General features: G+C 46.2%; 1 protein-coding gene and 1 long non-coding RNA gene across 10 annotated transcripts in view; one reads left to right on the top strand and one right to left on the bottom strand.

The window, feature by feature from the left end:
* LOC147016159 (Kv channel-interacting protein 4-like) overlaps nucleotides 1-27,273 on the bottom strand; it is a 484,774-nt gene that overhangs the window by 127,036 nt on the left and 330,465 nt on the right. The window contains exons 1-2 of one of the 8 annotated variants that reach the window (XM_085848925.1): nucleotides 4,763-4,778; nucleotides 2,901-2,966 (exon numbers count right to left, since the gene is read on the bottom strand). The exons of 4 other annotated variants lie outside the window; for them this stretch is intronic. Coding sequence is in view for 2 of the 4 variants with exons in the window: in XM_085848918.1 (XP_085705044.1) it covers nucleotides 13,631-13,730 (100 nt within the window). In the remaining 2 variants the exon portion in view is untranslated. Of the gene's footprint in view, nucleotides 1-2,900; nucleotides 2,967-4,762; nucleotides 4,838-13,630; nucleotides 14,135-27,273 lie in introns of those variants that run through there. 3 more of the 8 variants (XM_085848918.1, XM_085848919.1, XM_085848924.1) reach the window with 3 other exon arrangements.
* LOC147016161 (uncharacterized) overlaps nucleotides 1-27,273 on the top strand; it is a 117,203-nt gene that overhangs the window by 64,391 nt on the left and 25,539 nt on the right. The window lies entirely within an intron of this gene.

Below are 27,273 nucleotides of genomic sequence, written 5' to 3'. Positions count from 1 at the left end.
CTGGTCTCTGTATATGTTCCGACTGAGCTAAGTGATGTCACCATGAAGGACGCATTCTATGTCACACTCGGGTCTGTGGTTGATCAGTGCCCCAGGCGAGATACTCTTCTTGTCTTGGGGGATTCAATGTATCAACTGGAACTGATAGGGATGGTTATGAAACATGTGTTGGTCCCCACGGGTCTGGAACTGTGATGAATAGCACTAAATTCAAGAAGTCATGGGCTTAGGGTGGATGGTTCATGATTTCAGAACCCACAGGCTCATCGCTGGACTACGTATTCCAACGCTGGTGGTGTGGCAAAGGAGATCGACCCTCTGCTCTCGTTGATGGTCGCTGGAGGATGATCCAGAGCCGCAGAGTCCACTGGAGTGCACAGTTCCTCAATACCGACCACAGGCTTGTTATAGCAACTCTGAAGCTGCATCTTAAATTCGGGAGAATGGTACCATCCCGGCCTTGGCTGGATGTTGGCCTCGGCATCATCCCAACTCACTGGAGGAGGGGCCTTGTTGTCTCTCTGTGGAAACAGAATGATGATCGCCAGGACTGCAACAACTACGAAGGGTGACGCTCCTCTCAGTGCTGGGAAAGGCCTTTGCTCGGATAATTTTGGTGGGGTTCACCACCATCTGCTTGAGCACCAGCACCCAGAGCAGTCAGGCTTTCCACCAAAGAAAGAATGATTGACCATATCCTTGCTCTTCGGCTCCTCGCCAAACGTAGATGAGAGTTTCAGCAGGGGCTGCTTGCAGCCTATGTTGATCTCTGTAAAGTGTTTGATTCAATGAATTGAGATGCCATATGGAGGGTTCTTGGTCTTCGTGGGGTGCCACCAAAACTGATCAATCTGATGTCTGAACTATACTCTGGCACTGAGAGTGCTGTGAGATGTGGCTATTTCATCTCCAACTTACTTTCAGTTACTACTGGAGTTCATCAGGGGTGTGTACTTGCCCCCACACTTTACAGCATTTGTATGGACTGGATTTTGGGGAGGTTGTTGGAGAGATCAAGCTGTGATGCATCGTTTTGGAATGCCAAGATCTCTGACTTTGATTTCGCAGATAATGCAGTCATCTGTGCGGATATTCTGGATATCCTTTTGGGGGTCCTCGAGGTGCTGAATGAGGAGTCGGAGCCACTGGGATTATGGGTTTCCTGGACCAAAACAAAGATCCAGGGTTTCAAAGAACATCTTGGATGCTGCCATCTTGTCTGTACCTGTTTGTGGTGAGGATGTTGAGGTCACGGAGAGATTCACTTCCTTGTCAATGATATTCATACATTTGCTGGCTGTGAGTCAGAGGTCAATGGATGTCTGGGTCCGACCTGGGGAGTCATTGATTCACTGGATCATGGGGTGTGGCGCTGTCGGTACCTGTGCAGGAGGAAAAAAGTCCGAGTCTTCAAGTCCTTGGTGCTTCCAGTCTTGCTCTATGGATGGGAGACTTGGACTCTGACCAGGGATCTGAGACAGAAACTTAATTCCTTTGGTACCAGGTCTCTTCGGAGAATCCTTGGCTATCGCTGGTTGGACTTTGTGTCCAATGAGTGGTTGCTGAGAGAGACTCAAATGAGATTTGTCACCCACATAATCCGTAAGTATCAGCTGCGGCGATGCAGACATGTGGCTCATTTACCTGACGTTAATCCTGCTTACCAGATTCTCTCAGCAAGGGAGCCTCATGAGTGGAGGAGGCAAATGGGCCAAACACGTGCCTCATGGTTGCAGCAGGTTGATCAGCATCTCAAGGAGATGGGGATGGGCCAGGAAACTGCCTGGGGGATCGCCAGACAGAGGCCCCTGGAGTACCAACAGAAAGTGGACACAGCAACGTGCTGCTCTGGTGCATGCTCCCATACTTGACCTGACCGGATTGATTAAGATTAGAAAGCATGGGGTTGGAGCCACAAAATTTGGAAGCACACAAAGATATCACAGTGGACATGTATTTCATGCCAACGCCTCTTCGTATTGCCCTGATCTTTGTGGGGTTTGTATGTGTTTTGGAATAATTTCCATTGTGCTCGTTTTGTCGCATCCTGTTACACAAGGAACTCGGACACAGGAGGAGGCCATTTGGCCCATCGAGCCTGCACTACATCTACGCCAACACATCTGTTCTGTGTACTCGTATGTTCCGCACTTGTCATAACCAATGCATTGTTACAACTTTTGGTTTGCCGATAGGCAGAGATGAGACATGCCGCTTCACAAGAGTATGTATCTCCCAGTTACATCCATATACAAAAGCATGAAAATGCACAAGTTAGATTTCAAACATCACAAAAAGAAAAATAAATCAAATGCACATCATGAAAGACGCGTACACTCCACACATGTGCACATCATGTAACATTTGCGTTTTGTGACAACAGATGCAAGTGCTCCAATCAGAATACCTAAGATTTGTTGTCCCCAAGAATTAAGCTATTAAAAGGTGAATAGTCATGACTTTTTGAGCAAATGATGTTCAAAGCCAGAATCATATTTCATTTACAAAACATGTTTTCCATCCACAGCATCCTGTAAGCAATCAAAGGGGTCCTGCGGTCATCTTCAACATGTTAATTCTTGCGTTTCATCATCAAAACGAGAAAGAAAAGGGCAACTAAAGGACAATAAAAGAGAACAGAGTTGAATGATGCTTTGCTCGAGAGCAGAGATGCTTCTCATCAAACATGTATGACAGATGTTATGGCAAAAGTTTCAGAGAAAATCAAAAGTACATCAAGTACATCAATTCGTCCTGAAGTGTGAAGATTCGGCAAAAGGATTTGTCCAAGTTCAAGGAATAACATCAGATCAATGGACTCATCTGAACTCCTCGTCTGTGATGGAGCGAGCTGATTGATGTGTGTGGTACATAATATGTGCGCAGTGTACATGTTGTACCTGAAGGATGTGATGGGAATGGTGCACATGTTGCACCTGAAGGATATCACAGTGTACGTGCTCTACCTGAAGGATGTGACATAAAAGCACATAGTTAGCTTTCACACCCAACACAAAGTAATCTCTTGATCTATTCACAGACCTGTAAAGTGGAAAAACTTCACCGTGGACCTCAAGGAGAACACTTGTACTTTCAGCATGAGTTTTATTGGACAATTCAATCCCGACCGTGAAGCACTGCAATACAATCGTTCAGAGGAAATTTCCAGCAATCGATGTCGAGAAAACAATCCCAGGGTAATCAAAGGTGCAGACAGACGGAATGGCTCGATCCTGATGCAAGGACAGGTGCGATATCAAATGAAACGTGCGAAACAAACGAGTGGCAAACTTGATGGGAAATCCACAAAAAAAGTTCCCTTATTGTGTTTCAACTTTAGATATAGGAGATCCAAAAGAGCTCACAGTGAAACGTGCACACTATCCGGACAGAGGAACAAAGCATCACCATTAACTCAACCGACTCAGTCGACTCCCAACGACAAGCTCGGAAAGACAAAGATGAATATTTCAAAGAGGCATATGAATGGAGAAAGAAAGTGACAACAGAGCGGGAAAAACAAGAGAACTTTTTGAAATAGATCATAGAGATTAGAGATCACAGGAAAGTTTAGGTCCAGAATTGGGGTACTAAAGAGGAGAACCAGAAAATAGCTCATCGAAGAAACAGGTGAAAGAAAGATGGAAGGACCATACAGAAACTCTATAGTTTTTTTAAAAAACAAGATAGCAATATGAAAAGCCTGGTGTTGGCTTATAATTTAAGGTGGTAGGCTTAAGATCTTTGGGTCTCGCGTTCAAGCCCCTATCCTTATGTTGAATCAACATCAGGTGGGTTTACAGTCCATCGTCCTTCTAAGGTCGGCGAAATGAGTACCAGCTTATTGGTAGCGGGGGCATTGCATCAGCAGCACAGACGTGACCACAGAAATTGATGCAGTCAAACAACCACCAGCTGTATATGAATAAATGTAAAAAAAAAAAAAAAAAAAGAAGCAATTTGATGGAAACATTCAAAGAAGGAGAATATGAGCAAGAACCAATAGTGGTAGAATGTGAGGTATATAGAGCACTAAAATAGCTGGAGAAGCACAAGGTGCTGATGAAACTCCAACAGAACTCTTCAAGGCTGTTGGAGAAGAGGAAATCAACATTTTAACTTCAATCTGTACACAAATCTGGAGCAGGATTGTATGTTCTAAAAGGTGGAAAGACAGTCCACATACCATTGCCAAAGAAAGGGGATGCAAGTGAGTGTTCCAATAACTGAACCATTCCCTTCATTTTACATCACCAATGAGATATTACTAAAGATCCTTCAACATAAAATAAAAGACTTCAGTAAGCGAGAAATGCCCGCTGAGAAAGCAGGTTTCAGAAGAGGAACAGGTACAATCAAAGAACTCACAAATCTGGGGTGGATCATGGAAAAAGAAAGGGAATATCAAAGGAAGGTGAGTCTCTGTTTTATAGATTACGAGTACGTGCCCGTACGTGCAAAAATAAATAAATTAATTAAAAAACTTTCAAACCGCAAGCCGGAAACAACAACCACACAGGCCGTTCCTTCGCTCTCGGAAACAACGACTGAATCAGGGCATTGTGTTTATCTATAAAAGCGCATAAGAAATCGAGAAATTATAAAAAATATATTCAGTCATTGCTATCCGGAAGTGGTGCGTGCCCGTACGGAATGTTCACATGCATTCCACGAATTATCGCTTGCATTGAAGTAACAACTGCTGTGTAGTGATGCTTCCACACACAGAGTTAATTAAAATTAAAATTAAAATCAACTTTACCTCACTGTATTTGCTTGTCATGACATTCGCTGCCATTAACCATTGCCACTCCTTCTCCACGGCGACTGAGTCACCGATCGATCCCCATCGTAACCGGCACGGCACGTGACGTCATCGTCGGCCGGCCGCGCATCGGCCTACGCAGCCACGCCTACACAGCAACGTGTCCTGTGATTGGGAACTAAATGGCGCATCGGCCACGCCGACGCAGCAACGTGTCCTGTGATTGGTTGGTAAATAAATGGCCATAACTTGGGAACCACTTGTCCGATTAATGTCAAACCTTGAAAAGGCACATCCTCAGGTGCCCAGCAATATACCTGGCAAGTTTCAATTAGATCCGCCCAGTGGTTGTCGAGAAACAGCGGTCACAGACACAGACACAGACACAGACACAGACACTGCTGGAATTATAGATTGAAGAAGATAGCAAAGCTTTTGATTGTGTTGATCATTAATTGATGTGGATTATGCTTATAGAAATGTGGATGTAGGAGCACCTGATACGTCTGATGACAATATGAGAAGCCTGTACTAGAAACAAGAAGCTTCAGTAAGAACAGAGTATGGAGAGGTGGAGAGGTAGAGATATATATATACATATATATACATACATACATACATACATACATACATACATACATACACACACACACACACACACACACACACACACACACACACACACACACACACACGAGTCATCTCAGAGATTGATGTGTTCAGATTTGTACACAATCACAGAGAAATAGTGGTAAGTTTTATCTTCCTGGGTTCTCAGAGTGAAGTGAGTGGAGATCATATACGAGAAATTAATAGGTGGTGAGTGTTGGAGAGAGCAGCAATGTCAGGATTGACAAAGATCTGGAAAGAAAAAGATGTAACAATACAAACCAGTCTGAGGAAGATGGGGAACGCTCTGGTATTTCCAGTTGCAATTTCTGGATGTGAGTCACACACAGCAAAAAAGAAAGAAAGGCAGAAGATTGACAGTTTTTAAATGTGGTTTTAGAGACCAATGTGAAAAATCCCATGGACTGCAAGAGGAACAAACAAATCGGTGCTTGAAGAAATTAGACCACCATGTGCATGAGAAGAGCTGATGATACAACAGAAACTGTCATACTTTGGAGACATCATGCATGCAAAAAACGAAAGTCTGGAGAAGTCAACCATGTTGGGTATGGTTGAAGGAAGAAAAGGAAGAGGCAGACCATGGAACAGGTTAGTGCAGGTTTACATGGTACCTGTAGCAGGTCACAGATCTAACCTGACCTGACATAAATGACCAGTTAGTCACAGCAGGTTAAAAGTGCCTGTCGCGCAGAACGAGTCACTGTAAACGCACGCAAAGTGCATGCGTGAAATGCCTCGTTTTGCATCCATATGTCGTTTCGAAAGTCCCATATTGACCAAGGCCATCTCATGGGGTGATCTCATTTGCTGAACAATGATGTGCTGGACATCTGGTGATCTGGACCTGATCTGGTACAACATGACATCACCAGGTTGCTCTGCTGGAGCAATTTGAAACTTTATGTTTGTTTTTCAAAAATATACAATGACGAGCCAATCAGCAAAGAGCCCATGTGATGATGTCTCCACAAAGGCAACTTTGATTGACATGTACCATCGCTTTCATCAACACAACATCAATGCAATCAAACCGCTGATGTTTTGCCCAAATAAAGAATTCAATACACATAATTTCCATCAACTATATTTTGCACATGATGTGATCATTCCTTTCCTTATTGTGCTCTTGTGGATGTTAAATATTCCTGTGTCACTGAAGAGCCTGTTTGTTCTTATCGTATGATCAAATTACCTTAGATATGGGACAAAGGTAGACGTCCTCATCTTGTCTCAATTTGACTTTTGCTGGGATATAACTCCTGTGGAGGCCTCATAAGAACCCAACAGAAAATCGGATGAGATTAGAATCAGGCTCATAAAAGAGGTCTGGACATTTATTTTCGAAAACATACGAAGGGTGATGACATTATGATGGCCATGATGGAATTCATACCTGTGTCCTTTGAATATTAGCAGCGATTAGAACCCTTGACACTAGATACAATAAAGCTAATGGGCCTGCAATGCTCATGATAACCCCCTTGGATGCCAAACAGATGAAAGTCAATGCAATAATGTGCAAATTCAAAATTTATCGGAGATTTTGCACAAATTTGTCATTTGAATGAAGTTGCCCGACTGTGTATCCCTCCACCTCACGACTGTGTATCCCTCAACCTCACGACTTGAGAGAAACCAACCCTGGTCCAGGTTTCCCTGCCATTACAACCCAGTCATGGAGATGCTAACAGGTGGTCGTTCTGAATACCAACTCAAAGGTTCAGCCTGTTTGGCGGGTCGAGGTCACGTGATGGCCGGAGTTTGATGCACAAGTTACTTAACCATATCTATTTATTAAAGAGGGGTTCACAAAAGGTAGTGGAGGGAAGAATTGTGAACAAAAAGGAAATAGTTTAAAGAATAAAAAAATGTGGAGCCGAAATTGAAATTTTACAAATAAATAAATAAATAACTAAAGGGCCTTCATCTTGCAGTGGATGAAATGTGCCAGCCAGGTCAAGACAAACATCAACTAAACATATTTAAAATTTTCCACCACAGTGAGTTTGCACCTTAGTAGCACGTAGTCTGACCTTTTGCCTAAAAATGAAATAAAACGAAACAATGTTGAAAGCTTCAAACAGAATATGAAATTTATTTTTTAATAACTTCCCAGAATTAGAAACACTGAAAGCCAAAAACACATCATGGGGATTCTGTTGCCACTAATTAGACATATTCACTATTTTATGATTATGATAATGTGATTCCCATTTGTGTAAAAGCACAATCTAAAGACAAGAAGATGATCTTTTATTGAGTACTAATAAATACCACCCATTGCTTCGCTGATGGGAATACTAGGAGGGGTGGGGGGGTTTGGGTAAGGGAGAGAAACAGAGAAAGACAGAGAGAGAGAAAGAGAGAGGGCGATAGAGACAGACAGACAGACAGACAGACAGACAGACAGACAGAGAGACAGAGAATGAAAGGTGAGGGGGGAGGGGAGGGAGAGGAAGTTAGCAAAGAGAATGTTATAGTATGCTTTTTGACCACATGCACATACAATCATACACACATATATGGGCACATGCATATATCCATACCTATATGAAAAACAAAACCCACTCATATCACTCACCTGTGCATGGAGGGAATAACCAATTAGCTCTCGCCTAATCAATTAAACCCAGGTGGAAAGGATTATATAAATAAATCGACTCCTCCCATGCTCTTCGAACTGAGGAAGCTATATAAAGCAACCATAAAAGGCTACCCAAGGTAAGCCCTTTGCTGTTTCAAACGCGTCCCAGAGTTCCTCCACAGCTGTAAAGACGTTCACAAATCGTACACACATGATATTCCCAATGCTACATAAACCATCAGCTGCCAGACCTGTTTCGTCACTTGTTGGCGAAACATCAGCAACAGCGCAGACAGAAATACATACCAACGAGGCTCCAAAGAATGTACAAAATGCCGAACCGAGCACTGTTCAATCGCCATAGCGAACCAAGCACTGTACAATCGCCATACCGAACCGAGCACTGTACAATCGCCATACCGAACTGAGGAAGCTATATAAAGCAACCATGAAAGGCGACCCAAGGTAAGCCCTTTGCTCTTTCAAAGGCGTCCAAGAGTTCCTCCACAGCTGCAAAGACGTTCACAAATCGTACACACATGATATTCCCAATGCTACATAAACCATCAGCTGCCAGACCTGTTTCGTCACTTGTTGGCGAAACATCAGCAACAGCGCAGACAGAAATACATACCAACGAGGCTCCAAAGAATGTACAAAATGCCGAACCGAGCACTGTACAATCGCCATAGCGAACCAAGCACTGTACAATCGCCATACCGAACCGAGCACTGTACAATCGCCATACCGAACCGAGCACTGTACAATCGCCATACCGAACCGAGCACTGTACAATCGCCATACCGAACCGAGCACTGTACAATCGCCATACCGAACCGAGCACTGTACAATCGCCATACCGAACCGAGCACTGTACAATCGCCATACCGAACCGAGCACTGTACAATCGCCATACCGAACCCAGCACTGTACAATCGCCATACCGAACCCAGCACTGTACAATCGCCATACCGAACCCAGCACTGTACAATCGCCATACCGAACTGAGCACTGTACAATCGCCATACCGAACCGAGCACTGTACAATCGCCATACCGAACTGAGCACTGTACAATCGCCATACCGAACCGAGCACTGTACAATCTCCATACCGAACCGAGCACTGTACAAGCGCCATACCGAACCGAGCACTGTACAAGCGCCATACCGAACCGAGCACTGTACAAGCGCCATACCGAACCGAGCACTGTACAATCGCCATACCGAACCCAGCACTGTACAATCGCCATACCGAACCCAGCACTGTACAATCGCCATACCGAACCCAGCACTGTACAATCGCCATACCGAACTGAGCACTGTACAATCGCCATACCAAACAAAGCACTGTACAATCGCCATACCGAACCGAGCACTGTACAATCGCCATACCGAACCGAGCACTGTACAAGCGCCATACCGAACCGAGCACTGTACAATCGCCATACCGAACCGAGCACTGTACAATCGCCATACCGAACCGAGCACTGTACAATCGCCATACCGAACCGAGCACTGTACAATCGCCATACCGAACCGAGCACTGTACAATCGCCATATCGAACCGAGCACTTAACAATCGCCATACCGAACCGAGCACTGTACAATTGCCATACCGAACCGAGCACTGTACAATCGCCATACCGAACCGAGCACTGTACAATCGCCATACCGAACCGAGCACTTAACAATCGCCATACTAAACCGAGCACTGTACAATCGCCATACCGAACCGAGCACTGTACAATCGCCATACCGAACCGAGCATTGTACAATCCAGGTGAAGAAAAAACACAGGCGACCTGGAGGAACTGGTGATGGGAATGAAGGGATGAGTGGGCAGGATGAGCAAGACCAGAGGAGAAGTGTAACAGAACAGAGTCCACCAACCTGTCTGCATTGGACAAGAAGCAGATCTGACTCTGAGGACTCAGCTGCCGATTGAACGATGCTGATAACATGGAGAGCCTTGGACTGGATCGCATCCAAAGGAGCAAGATGGGAAGCAGCTGCACCAGCCAAGAGTGAAAACCCATACGTCATGGTAATTCAGATGAAGACCTTTTACACACCAATGAGGTTTGACAAGTCCGTTTGGACATAGCTGTGCAGAGAAAACTAAGGTGTTGGCCGGTCTTAGTTCAGAGATGTGATCCACCCAAGGCTGGTTTTGACAAATGGTGATGTTAAGGAGTTCCAAGGGGTACACCTCCAACAAGGTGTTGGCCAGAGGGTTCAACTGGGAGAGGAGGGTGGGGGGCTCCAAGGAGGTGGTGGGAGCTGATCATTGTGGAGGAACAGAATGAAAGCATGGGTCTTTGTTTATTGTTGGATTTTTTTGGCATTGAAAATCATTGATTAGGTTTCCAATGGAACATCACTGTCAGCACCATTATAGACCAGATGGTTGTAGACATTAATCATAATAATACAACAGTCCCCCCTTCAGACCAAGTGGAGTTGAAGGCTCCCGAGAGAACATTGATAGGGATTCTGCAGGATGTGGGGTTTGGATCAGTGGGGATGTCAGATGATTAGAAAGCCAAGATAAGTCGAGCAATGGTACAGGTATCAACCTGTTGTCATTTCAACTTACAACCAGGTGCCTCCACTCTTCTCACTCTTGTTATTATTTTTAAATATCCGCATCGTTCATCCAAGAGCACACACTCAACCTTCAGTCCACATTTGTAAATGGGTCTGAAGAACCCTGGACATTTTTACCCAACAATTGCTAAATTGTTGTCTAAACATTCCTGCAGATGATATGGATCTTTCACCTGAGCGGTCATGACAATGGAAACTGTTCTTTTGACAAATTGGAGGGTACACATTTAGTGAGTGATGTGGGGCCTTTTGCATCAACGTTTGTGCACCATTGTTTTTGCTCTTTTTCAGTGATGGGAGGTATTGGATTTTGCCATATAGGTGTAGTAGTTGCTCAGGTATGGAGTTAGCCTGGTGGATCGGTCTCTGGTCCTTCTGGCTTATGGTTTATGACCACGAGCTCGAACTGGCCAATCAATAATCCTGAGTTTCCAGCAAGATATATTCTTGGTTGGAGATATTTTTCAGTCTCTGCAATGAGTTTTGCAAAGACCATGAGCGATGTATCCACTTGAACCAAATGTCCCCTTTCCTGGTCTTCTATTCTCATTAACAGGAAAGATATAATGACCCCCCCCCCCCCCAATCTCCCCTGCTGTGAAGAGTAAAGGAGCACATAAAGATATAATGGCTGATTAATTATTTTGAGTACGGCACAATAAAACATCTATATTAAAGAGTTTAAGAAGATATGCTTCACTAGCAAGGGGTAAATCGACTTTCAGGCCCCCTGTATAATGCAATCAACATACTGTACTGTAATCTATATACATAAATTAATCCCAAACAGAAAACTGAGGGGGGGGGTCTGGCTGCACTGGGGGGAGTCTGGCTGCATGGGGGGGAGTCTGGCTGCATGGGGGGGGAGTCTGGCTGCATGGGGGGAGTCTGGCTGCATGGGGGGAGTCTGGCTGCATGGGGGGAGTCTGGCTGCATGGGGGGAGTCTGGCTGCATGGGGGGAGTCTGGCTGCATGGGGGGGAGTCTGGCTGCATGGGGGGGAGTCTGGCTGCATGGGGGGGAGTCTGGCTGCATGGGGGGGAGTCTGGCTGAATGGGAGGGGGTCTGGCTGAATGGGAGGGGGTCTGGCTGAATGGGGAGGTCTGGCTGCATGGTGGGGGGTGTGGCTGCATGGAGGGGTGTGGCTGCATGGGGGATCTGGCTGCATGGGGGATCTAGCTGCATGGGGGAATCTGGCTGCATGGGGGGTCTGACTGCATGGGGGGATCTGGCTGCATGGGAAGGTCTGGCTGCATGGGGGGGGGGGGTCTGACTGCATGGGGGGATCTGGCTGCATTGGGGGTCTGGCTGCATGGGGGCGTCTGACTGCATGGGGGCGTCTGACTGCATGGGGGCGTCTGACTGCATGGGGGCGTCTGACTGCATGGGGGCGTCTGACTGCGTGGGTGGGTCTGGCTGTATGGGGGGGGTCTGGCTGCACGGGGGGGGTCTGGTTTAATGGGGGGTCTGGGTAGCTTGCCATCCTTTCCCAGCAATCAGTCAGGGTAGGAATTTGGTGAGGCCGCTGACAATAACTCATCTACTCTTTGCGAAGGACACTGTGCGATGTGTAATGTCCACCAACTAATGCCGACAGACAAGACGCCTGGTTTAACATCCATCCGAGAGACAGCACACATAATGATGTCTCGCCCTGCCTGTGAAACTCTGAGATGACAGTTTATAGCTGGGTGGACATTCAAACCCAGGATGAACAGCTGAGATGTGAGTGTGAGTACCTGTAGGCTATCCTGCCAGCCCCCATGTGCCTCAAATCACTAAACAGAAAAGAAGAAAAGAAAAACAATGCAGGTTCAGCAGTGGATTGGCTCTAGTGATTGGCCCACAGGCAGCCCATCCATGACGTCCCAGAGTGGTTTTAATGCATTTAATTTGGGGCTCTGGCCTGGACACTGCAAATTGTCAATGCCATTGTCCTCGAACCCATTTCTAACAGGGAGGTAGTGTGAAACAGCGTGCATTGTTGTGCTGGGAAGCAAAAGGGCCCTTTTGTGTAGGATTGCATCAACGCAGGCATTGACCAAAATGCCACACTAATACACCTGTATTAAGTACATGGCTTTGCATTGTGGGAAAAATATGCACATGCACGTTGGGTTCATTTCAAGTTTGCGTTTGCTGAAGGCAGAGGTTTGGGTTTTTCAAGTTTGGGAAGGCAGAGGTTATGCCTGTGGGATTGACAATAGGTGACTGACCGATTTACCTTCAGGGGTAAAGGGGGGCAACGTTAAAACTTCAAACGCAATGGGGGTGTGGAGGGGTAATTGAGAAAATTTGACATTAGAAAAAGGAAGATAAATGTGAAGGTGGGGGAAAGGAAGGTTGGGAAGGAAAGGAAGGGGAACGGTATCAAAAATTGTCATTTTATGAACTTAATGAATAATTTTCCTTTGATAAAAGTAAATATGTCATTCTTGGAAAGGCTGCAACCGACTTCCAGGACTATATGACGATGATACAAGCTCAAGATGTTCTTGAGATAAACATGAACTCTTGGTTCCAAGAGAACGTCATGATCTCCAAGAATATAATCATGATTTGCAGTTCTACAAGGTGTTCCCGCAGCTGGGAAAAGAGAGTGACGAAGCCCCCTCAGGGAGGTCCCCTCGAGTCAACAAGGACTCACGAACAATTAAATGCTGTTAAAAGGTGCGATACGTGTTTGAGCTTTAATTTTCAGCTTCAGAAACTGTGTTCATCACAACACATATTTGTTCGATCTCTTCAAGGTGAGAATTCCACAAAGACAGACCAGGAGTTGTACAACTTACGTATATAACACATCGGTAATGAACCATAACCCATCGTTATTATTATTTTCACTCGAGAACCTTCAACATACCTTTACAGTTCCTTCAAATCCACAACGGCACCTCCATACACACTTTGTCCAGACTCTGTTGCCATTTCACTCAACATGGTGTAAAACGCAAGGTGCACAAAACACAAACACAGCAACAAAGAGCACCTGAGATGTGGCTCAGAAAGTTGGAGACCGTGTGGCGAGAAAGGAAACTATACCTTCGTCATCTGGGTTGAGGAGACCAAACTTCTCCAAACCTTTGACAAAGAGGACAATTAAGATAAGAACAGCAATCATCTCGAGACCTTCGAGGTTCATGGCGGATGCAGCATCACAGAGTCTGTTCGAGTCTTCACGAAGCCTCCGACTAGACTCGCAATTACGTTAACTCGTGCTTTTTTGAGTGGCGTGCCATCACAGTTGTTTGCGCAAGGACCGAGCACACGTAGACATGGAAAATCATTCAGCGCTCAAAGGGACACAGACCGACCTGGCGGCACACAAGCATGTGTACCATCGAGAAGGTTTCTGTCTCACAGCATCTGTAGGACCTTCCGTTCAGTCTGCCTTGTGCATCTCTCGGGAGACTTGCACACAGTATCCCGACTTTGCAAAGCAGTCAAAATCCACAATGGCCATGTAGATGCACCACCAATGCCAGTCACTCTCACATCTTGTAAGCATGAACCCTTCGAGCATAACTCCGATCACTTGCGGGCAGTTCCATCAGCAACGTTGTGCAATTACACCCCTGTTCCGAGCCCAGACATCCTCCTCCCACTCCGTTCCTTCCATCATTACTCCCAGTGCCCCCCTCCGTGCCCCCCTTCGTATTATACGTGCACATAGAGCCTGTAGTTTTCTCGTGTGCTCGGTAGCATCACACATACTTCGGTTCCTTAGAATGATTGTTCACTTTCCGGAGCACACAGGTAAGGAGGAATCGGTGCGTGAAGGAGAGAGGTACGTGCTCCATCAGAATCAACATGTCACGGTATTCATTTTACCCAAGAAGTGTCCAACAAAAATGATCATTTTGAAAACACAAATCGTTTTGTTTTTCAGCTAAAACTCGAAGATTTGAAACTGCAATTTTTTTTCCCCTCCTGACATGTATTCAAGTCCTTTCATATTTTCATTCAACAGATGCTTCCTCTTGTGCACGTACGCAGCTGAAGAGTTAACCATCGCTTAACCATTCCACCGACGATGAGCTGTGATGCTCACTCAGTGCAAATCAAGCTGTGAATACAACATGAATTTCTAGGATGCTCAGTCTCAACATCAGGAGGCATGAGAGGTACTAATAATGACGTCATAAACTGAAGTTTGTACAACATCAAGTTGACTGCATCACTGATGCCACACAGGCCCACATGAACACCTGAGGTTTGCACCGAAAGATAAGAAGAGATGAATGAATCATCAGAGAGATTTTGAAATTCCTCCAAGACACGCTGTTGTTCTTTTGATGTCATCTTGATGCGGCATAAAAGCTATCGTGCAAATACGTGTGGGTCTATTGACCAAAAATAGTTCATAAACTCATCATTTGTGGTTGTTCGAAGAACCACATCCTGAGAGTTAAGACTGAATCGAAAACGTTCCTGTGCGATGTATGACATGGATGAGATTCAAACTCGTTAACTGACTCTACATAGTTCACCGATACTATGACATAACCTCCATGGCTGAATGGAGCATCCCGTTCAAAACCTCTGACATGACATAAAAGGATCTCTCAGTACCCTGGTGGCCACACAAAAGAAGAAGTAGTACCCTGATGAAAGGCAGAGGTGGAGGAGAAGGCAGTGTCCTAATGGAAGCACCACGGTGATTGATGAACCACCACAGAGTGATCAATGAAACACCTTTGTTGTACTTGTGGTCCTAGATTTTCCACGATGATGAAATGCGCAAACAAAAAGGAAGACATCAGAGGAGGCAAAGTGTCAACGTGCATTGATAAGCAACAACTGGAGCTCCAAACAAACTACAAGGGAGTGAAGATGGAATCAAAGTCATAAAGGAGCCATTGTGATGAAGAATGGATCTCATCGTCTAACCGCGGAGTCTTCCCACATCAGCACATCAATGCGACTACTCTGCTCTCTGGTGGGCTCAAGGACAATCCAATTTATTTCACTTCTTTGAGGATCTCCAAGAGAACATGTATTTATATTACATTCGATCTCATGATCTCTAAAAGTCTCTTCAATCTGTACTTTGGTGCAACAATGAGATCTACACCGTTCAAAGCAAATAACAACCCTGAATGCTCGTTTCACTGGAGCCAATTTCACTGAACACAAGTACCGGAGTTGTCAAGGTGAGCAACCTCACACCAAATGCAGAGATGCCAGAAGTGGGACTGTGGGTAATTCGGGGTAATCTTAGTGAAATCCGTCATAATACTCGAGCCTGAGCATGAAAGTGCTGCTGCCCAAGTTTGAAAGAATAAAACCACAAAACAACAAGCTCCTTACGATCCGATCAATCTTGCGAATTAGGTTTTGTCCACTTGAGTGACCTTCGATCAATGCCAAGGACGTACACATGGAAAAGGTAGGTCCCGTGACCCGGAAAGTCGCAACCCATCAATATTCCTTCTGCTTCTTCTGGCTTGAGGCAACTGTTGTCATAGCAACCTCCAGCAGGCCTTACACAAGCCTGAAAGCCTAGAGGCCTTCTCAGAACCAAATAAATTGCAATACTTAAAAAAAAATATATATATATATATATATATATATATATATATATATATATATATATATATATATATATATATATATATATATATATATATATATATATATATAGAAAAGGAAACTAAGTGATTTCCAGCAAAAATGTCCAACGTGTATAAAATCGCCAAAGCTAAACATATTAGGAAGATATTCGGAGCTTTTTGCGTTACTTTCAAAAATGTATTTTCAGTTGAAGGCTTACCGACATGTCCAACACATTTCCACGGAAGGCCCAAGGAAGGCCTCGATTCACAGTGGAGGTGGTGGTGGGACTGCAGATGCTGCGATTTGTCATTATTCTGCGATTAACAACTCTCTCATGAGCCAGTACACACAATTAAGGAGGCCCAAGGTCACGTTCTGGATCATGACCAGCCATCTGCTCTCACAGTCTGAGTCAAACAAGATGGGCTCAGAACTATTACACGTCAGGTTATAATTTGGTCCATTAATCAGAACGTTCAGAAGTTAAATAGTTTGACGGGGCATGTTTTGCAAAGAAAACTTGACAAATTGACATACGATGTTATTTCAATCAAGTTGCAAAGATAATTCTGTATTTGCACAGACTTATTAAGTGGTACTTTGGCATGGACCCATTAAGATGGTCCGTATAAAACGAAAAGTATAACTCGGACACTGCCATTGTAATGTACATCATGGGAACTGGAGTACAGGCCTAGGCATTACTCGGATACTGTCCCATTGTAATGTAAATCATGTTAACTCGAGTACAGGCCGAGGCGTAACTCGGATACTGTCCCATTGTAATGTACATAACCTTAACTCGAGTACAGGCCGAGGCATTACTCGGATACTGTCCCATTGCAATGTACATCATGTTAACTCGAGTACAGGCCTAGGCATTACTCGGATACTGTCCCATTGTAATGTACATCATGTTAACTCGAGTACAGGCCGAGGCGTAACTCGGATACTGTCCCATTGTAATGTTCATCATGTTAACTCACGTACAGGCCGAGGCATAACTCGGATACTGTCCCATTGTAATGTTCATCATGTTAACTCGAGTACAGGCCGAGGCGTAACTCGGATACTGTCCCATTGTAATGTACATAACCTTAACTCGAGTACAGGCCTAGGCATTACTCGGATACTGTCCCATTGCAATGTACATCATGTTAACTCGAGTACAGGCCTAGGCATTACTCGGATACTGTCCCATTGTAATGTACATCATGTTAACTCGAGTACAGGCCGAGGCGTAACTCGGATACTGTCCCATTGTAATGTACATCATGTTAACTCGAGTACAGGCCGAGGCGTAACTCGGATACTGTCCCATTGTAATGTTCATCATGTTAACTCACGTACAGGCCGAGGCATAACTCGGATACTGTCCCATTGTAATGTTCATCATGTTAACTCGAGTACAGGCCGAGGCGTAACTCGGATACTGTCCCATTGTAATGTACATAACCTTAACTCGAGTACAGGCCTAGGCATTACTCGGATACTGTCCCATTGCAATGTACATCATGTTAACTCGAGTACAGGCCTAGGCATTACTCGGATACTGTCCCATTGTAATTTTCATCATGTTAACTCGAGTACAGGCCGAGGCGTAACTCGGATACTGTCCCATTGTAATGTTCATCATGTTAACTCGAGTACAGGCCGAGGCGTAACTCGGATACTGTCCCATTGTAATGTACATCATGTTAACTCGAGTACAGGCCTAGGCATTACTCGGATACTGTCCCATTGTAATGTAAATCATGTTAACTCGAGTACAGGCCGAGGCGTAACTCGGATACTGTCCCATTGTAATGTACATAACCTTAACTCGAGTACAGGCCTAGGCATTACTCGGATACTGTCCCATTGTAATGTACATCATGTTAACTCGAGTACAGGCCTAGGCATTACTCGGATACTGTCCCATTGCAATGTACATCATGTTAACTCGAGTACAGGCCTAGGCATTACTCGGATACTGTCCCATTGTAATGTACATCATGTTAACTCGAGTACAGGCCGAGGCGTAACTCGGATACTGTCCCATTGTAATGTTCATCATGTTAACTCGAGTACAGGCCGAGGCGTAACTCGGATACTGTCCCATTGTAATGTACATCATGTTAACTCGAGTACAGGCCGAGGCATAACTCGGATACTGTCCCATTGTAATGTTCATCATGTTAACTCGAGTACAGGCCGAGGCATAACTCGGATACTGTCCCATTGTAATGTTCATCATGTTAACTCGAGTACAGGCCGAGGCACAACTCGGATACTGTCCCATTGCGATGTACATCATGTTAACTTGCGTACAGGCCGAGGCATAACTCGGATACTGTCCCATCGTAATGTTCATCATGTTTACTCGAGTACAGGCCGAGGCATAACTCGGATGCTGTCCCATTGTAATGTACATCATGTTAACTCGAGTACAGGCCGAGGTGTAACTCGGATACTGTCCCATTGTAATTTTCATCATGTTAACTCACGTACAGGCCGAGGCGTAACTCGGATACTGTCCCATTGTAATGTTCATCATGTTAACTCGAGTACAGGCCGAGGCGTAACTCGGATACTGTCCCATTGTAATGTTCATCATGTTAACTCGAGTACAGGCTGAGGCACAACTCGGATACTGTCCCATTGTAATGTTCATCATGTTAACTCGAGTGCAGGCCGAGGCGTAACTCGGATACTGTCAGATTGTAATGTACATCATGTTGACTCGAGTGAAGGCCGAGGCATAACTCGGATACTGTCCCATTGTAATGTACATCATGTTAACTGGAGTACAGGCCGAGGCATAACTCGGATACTGTCCCATTGTAATGTACATCACCTTAACTCGAGTACAGGCCGAGGCGTAACTCGGATACTGTCCCATTGTAATGTACATAACCTTAACTCGAGTACAGGCCTAGGCATTACTCGGATACTGTCCCATTGTAATGTACATCATGTTAACTCGAGTACAGGCCTAGGCATTACTCGGATACTGTCCCATTGTAATGTAAATCATGTTAACTCGAGTACAGGCCGAGGCATTACTCGGATACTGTCCCATTGCAATGTACATCATGTTAACTCGAGTACAGGCCTAGGCATTACTCGGATACTGTCCCATTGTAATGTAAATCATGTTAACTCGAGTACAGGCCGACGCATTACTCGGATACTGTCCCATTGCAATGTACATCATGTTAACTCGAGTACAGGCCTAGGCATTACTCGGATACTGTCCCATTGTAATGTACATCATGTTAACTCGAGTACAGGCCGAGGCGTAACTCGGATACTGTCCCATTGTAATGTTCATCATGTTAACTCACGTACAGGCCGAGGCATAACTCGGATACTGTCCCATTGCAATGTACATCATGTTAACTCGAGTACAGGCCTAGGCATTACTCGGATACTGTCCCATTGTAATGTACATCATGTTAACTCGAGTACAGGCCGAGGCGTAACTCGGATACTGTCCCATTGTAATGTTCATCATGTTAACTCGAGTACAGGCCGAGGCGTAACTCGGATACTGTCCCATTGTAATGTACATCATGTTAACTCGAGTACAGGCCTAGGCATTACTCGGATACTGTCCCATTGTAATGTAAATCATGTTAACTCGAGTACAGGCCGAGGCGTAACTCGGATACTGTCCCATTGTAATGTCAGGTCAGGTCAGGTATGGGAGCATGTGCCAGAACAGCGCGTCGCTGCGTCCACTTTCCGCCGGTACTCCAGGGGCCTCCGTCTGGCCATCCCCCAGGCAGATGCCAGGCCCATCCCCATCTCCTTGAGATGATGGTCAACCTGTTGCAACCATGAGGCACGTGGTCGGCCCACTGGCCTCCTCCACTCATGAGACTCCCTCGCTGAGAGAATCTGGTGAGCAGGATCAGCGTCAGGAAAACGAGCCACATGTCCATACAGCCGCAGCTGACGCTCACGGACTATGCAGGTAACAAATCTCATCCGAGTCTCTCTCAGCAACCGCTCGTTGGACACAAAATCCGACCAGCGATAGCCAAGGATTCTCCGAAGAGACCTGGTACCAAAGGAATTAAGTCTCCGTCTCAGATCCTTGGTCAAAGTCCAAGTCTCGCACCCATAGAGCAAGACTGGAAGTACCAAGGACCTGAAGACTCGGACTTTCGTCCTCCCGCACAGGTACCGGCAGCGCCACACCCCATGATCCAGTGAATCCATGACTCCCCAGGCCCGACCCAGACGTCTATTGACCTCCGGCTCACAACCTGCGGAGACATGAATATCACTGCCAAGGTAAGTGAATCTATCCACGACCTCAACATCCTCACCACAAACAGACACAGACAGGACAGCAGCATCCAAGATGTCACCGAAAGCCTGGATCTTTGTTTTGACCCAAAGAAATCCGTAATCCCAACAGCTCCGACTCCTCATTCAGCACCTCGAGGGCCCCCAAGAGGATGTCTAAAGTCTCCGCAAAGATGACTGCATCATCTGCAAAATCAAGGTCCGAGATCTTGACATTGCCAAACGATGCACCGCAACTTGATCTCTCCGACATCCTCCCAAAAATCCAGTCCATACAAGTGCTGAAAAGTGTGGGGGCAAGTACACATCCCTGACGAACTCCAGTAACAACTGGAAATAAGTCAGAGGCGGTACCACCACACTTCACAGCACTCTCAGTACCAGAGTAGAGTTCAGACATCAGATCGATCAGTTTCGGTGGCACCCCACGAAGACCAAGAATCCTCCAGAGGACATCCCGATTCACTGAATCGAACGCTTTACAGAGATCAACATAGGCTGCAAGCAGCCCCTGCCGAAACTCTCGTCTGCGTTCAGTGAGGACACGAAGAGCAAGGATACGGTCAATCGTTGACCTCTTTGGTGTAAAGCCTGACTGCTCTGGACGCTGGTGCTCAAGCAGATGGTGGCGAACCCTATCAAGAATTATCCGAGCAAAGACCTTGCCCGGCACTGAGAGCAGCGTCACCCCTCGGTAGTTGTTGCAGTCTTGGCGATCACCCTTCCCTTTCCAGAGAGGGACAACAAGGCCCCTCTTCCAGTCAGTTGGGATGATGCCTGTGTTCCAGGCAGAGCACAAAACTGCATGCAACGACGCGAGTGCAGCATTTCCACCAGCCTTGAGAAGTTCAGCATGGATGCCACAGATCCCTGGAGCTTTGCCCCGTTTCAACTGGTTCACCGCAGCCCGTGTTTCCACAAGCGATGGTGGACCACAGTTGATTCGAGGGTCAGCAACAGGGATTGTAACACCCTTGACGTCCAACTCGACAGCTGGGGGATCAGCCTGGTACAACCGCTCAAAGTAACCGGCCCAGCGGGCCTTCACTTCAGACTCCTCTGTCAAGAGCCTACCACTCTCTGCTCGAACTGCAGTGCTCCGAGGGATGGGCTTGGATGAACGTAATGCGCGAATTCCCCTGTAAGCGGGACGAGAATCACCTGTCCACAGGTGATGCTCTACCCCTCACAGATTCCTCGCACATAGGCCTCCTTGTCCACCCTCAGTGCACGTACAGTTTTACGCCTCAGCTCCCTGAACAGCTCAGCTCTGCCATTCAGCCTGGCCCTGCGACTCTGGTCAATGGTATCCAGTGTCCCTTGAGAGACAAAATTCTTCTTTGCCCTGCGGTGAACTCCAAGGCATCCACCGGCAACATCAAGGACGGTGGTCTTGAAGGTGCTCCACAACTCTTCAGGACCCCCCAAAGCACCCAGACCCCCCAAGTGTCCACTCAGCCTGTTCGCAAACTCCTCAGCTACTCTCTCATCCCTGAGCTTGGCAACATCCAGCCTAGGCTGGGATGGTACCATTCTCCAGGATTTAAGGTGCAGCTTTAGAGTTGCTACAACAAGCCTGTGGTCAGTATTGAGGAACTGAGCACTCCGGTAGACCCTGCAGTTCTGGATCATCCTCCAACGACCGTCAATGAGGACATGGTCAATCTCCTTTGCCGCACCGCCAGCGTTGGAATACCAAGTCCAGCGATGAGCTTGCGGGCGCTGAAACCATGAACCAGCCACCTAAGTCCATGACTTCTTGCAAAGTCAAGGAACTTAGTGCTATTCTGGTTCATAGTTCCTGACCCATGGGGACCAACACACACCTCATAACCATCCCTATCAGTTCCAGTCGATGCATTGAAATCCCCCAAGACTAGAAGTGTATCTCGTCTGGGGCACTGATCAACCACAGACTCGAGTGTGGCGTAGAATGCATCCTTCACGGTGAGATCACTCGCCTCAGTCGGAGCATAAATAGAGACCAGGGAAATGACACCTAAGGAGTGACGAATCCTTAATCTCATAATACGCTCGTTGAGCGGTGTTACCTCAATTATCATTGGGGTCAGCTTATTGGACACAGCTACAGCAACTCCTTGGGTATGGTAACCATCAGAGCGACCAGACCAATAGTAGGTGTAACCACCCACCATTATCTCGCCGCAATCCGGTCTCCGAACCTCAGAGAGAGCTGCAATCCCGATGTCCAAACGCTTGAGCTCAGATGATAACAGAGACAGGTGATCATCCTCTCTTAGGGATAGGACATTCCAGGCACCCACCCGAAGGGACCGCCTCAGGTTAACCCAAGGAGACCGCCGTCTGGTGGACGACACCTCAGCACCACTCCGACACACTCTCCCGCAATCTGACCCAGGGATGTTACCCCGTGGTTTCCCTCCTATCAAAGATTGGGGGTCCCGAAGGCTTTGCCCCAATCCCATCATCCGGTGAGCTGCCCTGCGAAGGGAAGCTGCACAGGAGGTACTCCCACGGAGTGGGTTTTCAGATTTTTTTGCGTTTTTGCGTTTTGCGGAATGAAGCGTTTTACGGTGGCTGGAGTGCAAATCCTGCCACCAACCTCCTAATAAGAAGTAACCCAACTGCAGGAGGACGTCCGCAGACACAGTTGGGCACTAGATATGGATGGCCGTTGGCTCACAAGGAGCTCCTCCGCCCTTTGACAGGTTTTGTTTTTAATCCTGCTGGGTGTCCATATCCAAACACCCTCCTCACCAGAAAACCTGGTGGGGGAGACGGTTTAGTCGCCGACAACCCGACCATGGAACAGGTTAGTACAGGTTTACATGGTACCTGTAGCAGGTCACAGATCGAACCTGACCTGACAGGACAGGTCGGATACTGTCCCATTGTAATGTAAATCATGTTAACTCGAGTACAGGCCGAGGCATTACTCGGATACTGTCCCATTGCAATGTACATCATGTTAACTCGAGTACAGGCCTAGGCATTACTCGGATACTGTCCCATTGTAATGTACATCATGTTAACTCGAGTACAGGCCGAGGCGTAACTCGGATACTGTCCCATTGTAATGTTCATCATGTTAACTCACGTACAGGCCGAGGCATAACTCGGATACTGTCCCATTGTAATGTTCATCATGTTAACTCGAGTACAGGCCGAGGCGTAACTCGGATACTGTCCCATTGTAATGTACATAACCTTAACTCGAGTACAGGCCTAGGCATTACTCGGATACTGTCCCATTGCAATGTACATCATGTTAACTCGAGTACAGGCCTAGGCATTACTCGGATACTGTCCCATTGTAATGTACATCATGTTAACTCGAGTACAGGCCGAGGCGTAACTCGGATACTGTCCCATTGTAATGTTCAGCATGTTAACTCGAGTACAGGCCGAGGCGTAACTCGGATACTGTCCCATTGTAATGTACATCATGTTAACTCGAGTACAGGCCTAGGCATTACTCGGATACTGTCCCATTGTAATGTAAATCATGTTAACTCGAGTACAGGCCGAGGCGTAACTCGGATACTGTCCCATTGTAATGTACATAACCTTAACTCGAGTACAGGCCTAGGCATTACTCGGATACTGTCCCATTGTAATGTACATCATGTTAACTCGAGTACAGGCCTAGGCATTACTCGGATACTGTCCCATTGCAATGTACATCATGTTAACTCGAGTACAGGCCTAGGCATTACTCGGATACTGTCCCATTGTAATGTACATCATGTTAACTCGAGTACAGGCCGAGGCGTAACTCGGATACTGTCCCATTGTAATGTTCATCATGTTAACTCGAGTACAGGCCGAGGCGTAACTCGGATACTGTCCCATTGTAATGTACATCATGTTAACTCGAGTACAGGCCGAGGCATAACTCGGATACTGTCCCATTGTAATGTTCATCATGTTAACTCGAGTACAGGCCGAGGCATAACTTGGATACTGTCCCATTGTAATGTTCATCATGTTAACTCGAGTACAGGCCGAGGCACAACTCGGATACTGTCCCATTGCGATGTACATCATGTTAACTTGCGTACAGGCCGAGGCATAACTCGGATACTGTCCCATCGTAATGTTCATCATGTTTACTCGAGTACAGGCCGAGGCATAACTCGGATGCTGTCCCATTGTAATGTACATCATGTTAACTCGAGTACAGGCCGAGGTGTAACTCGGATACTGTCCCATTGTAATTTTCATCATGTTAACTCACGTACAGGCCGAGGCGTAACTCGGATACTGTCCCATTGTAATGTTCATCATGTTAACTCGAGTACAGGCCGAGGCGTAACTCGGATACTGTCCCATTGTAATGTTCATCATGTTAACTCGAGTACAGGCTGAGGCACAACTCGGATACTGTCCCATTGTAATGTTCATCATGTTAACTCGAGTGCAGGCCGAGGCGTAACTCGGATACTGTCAGATTGTAATGTACATCATGTTGACTCGAGTGAAGGCCGAGGCATAACTCGGATACTGTCCCATTGTAATGTACATCATGTTAACTGGAGTACAGGCCGAGGCATAACTCGGATACTGTCCCATTGTAATGTACATCACCTTAACTCAAGTCCAGGCCGAGGCGTAACTCGGATACTGTCCCATTGTAATGTACATAACCTTAACTCGAGTACAGGCCTAGGCATTACTCGGATACTGTCCCATTGTAATGTACATCATGTTAACTCGAGTACAGGCCTACGCATTACTCGGATACTGTCCCATTGTAATGTAAATCATGTTAACTCGAGTACAGGCCGAGGCATTACTCGGATACTGTCCCATTGCAATGTACATCATGTTAACTCGAGTACAGGCCTAGGCATTACTCGGATACTGTCCCATTGTAATGTACATCATGTTAACTCGAGTACAGGCCGAGGCGTAACTCGGATACTGTCCCATTGTAATGTTCATCATGTTAACTCGAGTACAGGCCGAGGCGTAACTCGGATACTGTCCCATTGTAATGTACATCATGTTAACTCGAGTACAGGCCGAGGCATAACTCGGATACTGTCCCATTGTAATGTTCATCATGTTAACTCGAGTACAGGCCGAGGCATAACTCGGATACTGTCCCATTGTAATGTTCATCATGTTAACTCGAGTACAGGCCGAGGCACAACTCGGATACTGTCCCATTGCGATGTACATCATGTTAACTTGAGTACAGGCCGAGGCATAACTCGGATACTGTCCCATCGTAATGTTCATCATGTTTACTCGAGTACAGGCCGAGGCATAACTCGGATGCTGTCCCATTGTAATGTACATCATGTTAACTCGAGTACAGGCCGAGGTGTAACTCGGATACTGTCCCATTGTAATTTTCATCATGTTAACTCACGTACAGGCCGAGGCGTAACTCGGATACTGTCCCATTGTAATGTTCATCATGTTAACTCGAGTACAGGCTGAGGCACAACTCGGATACTGTCCCATTGTAATGTTCATCATGTTAACTCGAGTGCAGGCCGAGGCGTAACTCGGATACTGTCAGATTGTAATGTACATCATGTTGACTCGAGTGAAGGCCGAGGCATAACTCGGATACTGTCCCATTGTAATGTACATCATGTTAACTCGAGTACAGGCCGAGGCGTAACTCGGATACTGTCCCATTGTAATGTTCATCATGTTAACTCACGTACAGGCCGAGGCATAACTCGGATACTGTCCCATTGTAATGTTCATCATGTTAACTCGAGTACAGGCCGAGGCACAACTCGGATACTGTCCCATTGCGATGTACATCATGTTAACTCGAGTACAGGCTGAGGCACAACTCGGATACTGTCCCATTGTAATGTTCATCATGTTAACTCGAGTGCAGGCCGAGGCGTAACTCGGATACTGTCAGATTGTAATGTACATCATGTTGACTCGAGTGAAGGCCGAGGCATAACTCGGATACTGTCCCATTGTAATGTACATCATGTTAACTGGAGTACAGGCCGAGGCATAACTCGGATACTGTCCCATTGTAATGTACATCACCTTAACTCAAGTACAGGCCGAGGCATTACTCGGATACTGTCCCATTGTAATGTACATCATGTTAACTCGAGTACAGGCCTAGGCATTACTCGGATACTGTCCCATTGTAATGTAAATCATGTTAACTCGAGTACAGGCCGAGGCATTACTCGGATACTGTCCCATTGCAATGTACATCATGTTAACTCGAGTACAGGCCTAGGCATTACTCGGATACTGTCCCATTGTAATGTACATCATGTTAACTCGAGTACAGGCCGAGGCGTAACTCGGATACTGTCCCATTGTAATGTTCATCATGTTAACTCGAGTACAGGCCGAGGCGTAACTCGGATACTGTCCCATTGTAATGTACATCATGTTAACTCGAGTACAGGCCGAGGCATAACTCGGATACTGTCCCATTGTAATGTTCATCATGTTAACTCGAGTACAGGCCGAGGCATAACTCGGATACTGTCCCATTGTAATGTTCATCATGTTAACTCGAGTACAGGCCGAGGCACAACTCGGATACTGTCCCATTGCGATGTACATCATGTTAACTTGAGTACAGGCCGAGGCATAACTCGGATACTGTCCCATCGTAATGTTCATCATGTTTACTCGAGTACAGGCCGAGGCATAACTCGGATGCTGTCCCATTGTAATGTACATCATGTTAACTCGAGTACAGGCCGAGGTGTAACTCGGATACTGTCCCATTGTAATTTTCATCATGTTAACTCACGTACAGGCCGAGGCGTAACTCGGATACTGTCCCATTGTAATGTTCATCATGTTAACTCGAGTACAGGCCGAGGCGTAACTCGGATACTGTCCCA

The sequence above is a fragment of the Eptatretus burgeri genome, chromosome 12 (assembly GCF_056783735.1).
Source record: "Eptatretus burgeri isolate ZD-2024b chromosome 12, Ebu_testis_v1, whole genome shotgun sequence".
NCBI classification, from domain to species: domain Eukaryota; kingdom Metazoa; phylum Chordata; class Myxini; order Myxiniformes; family Myxinidae; genus Eptatretus; species Eptatretus burgeri.
This window is presented reverse-complemented; position numbering and strand designations above follow the sequence as displayed.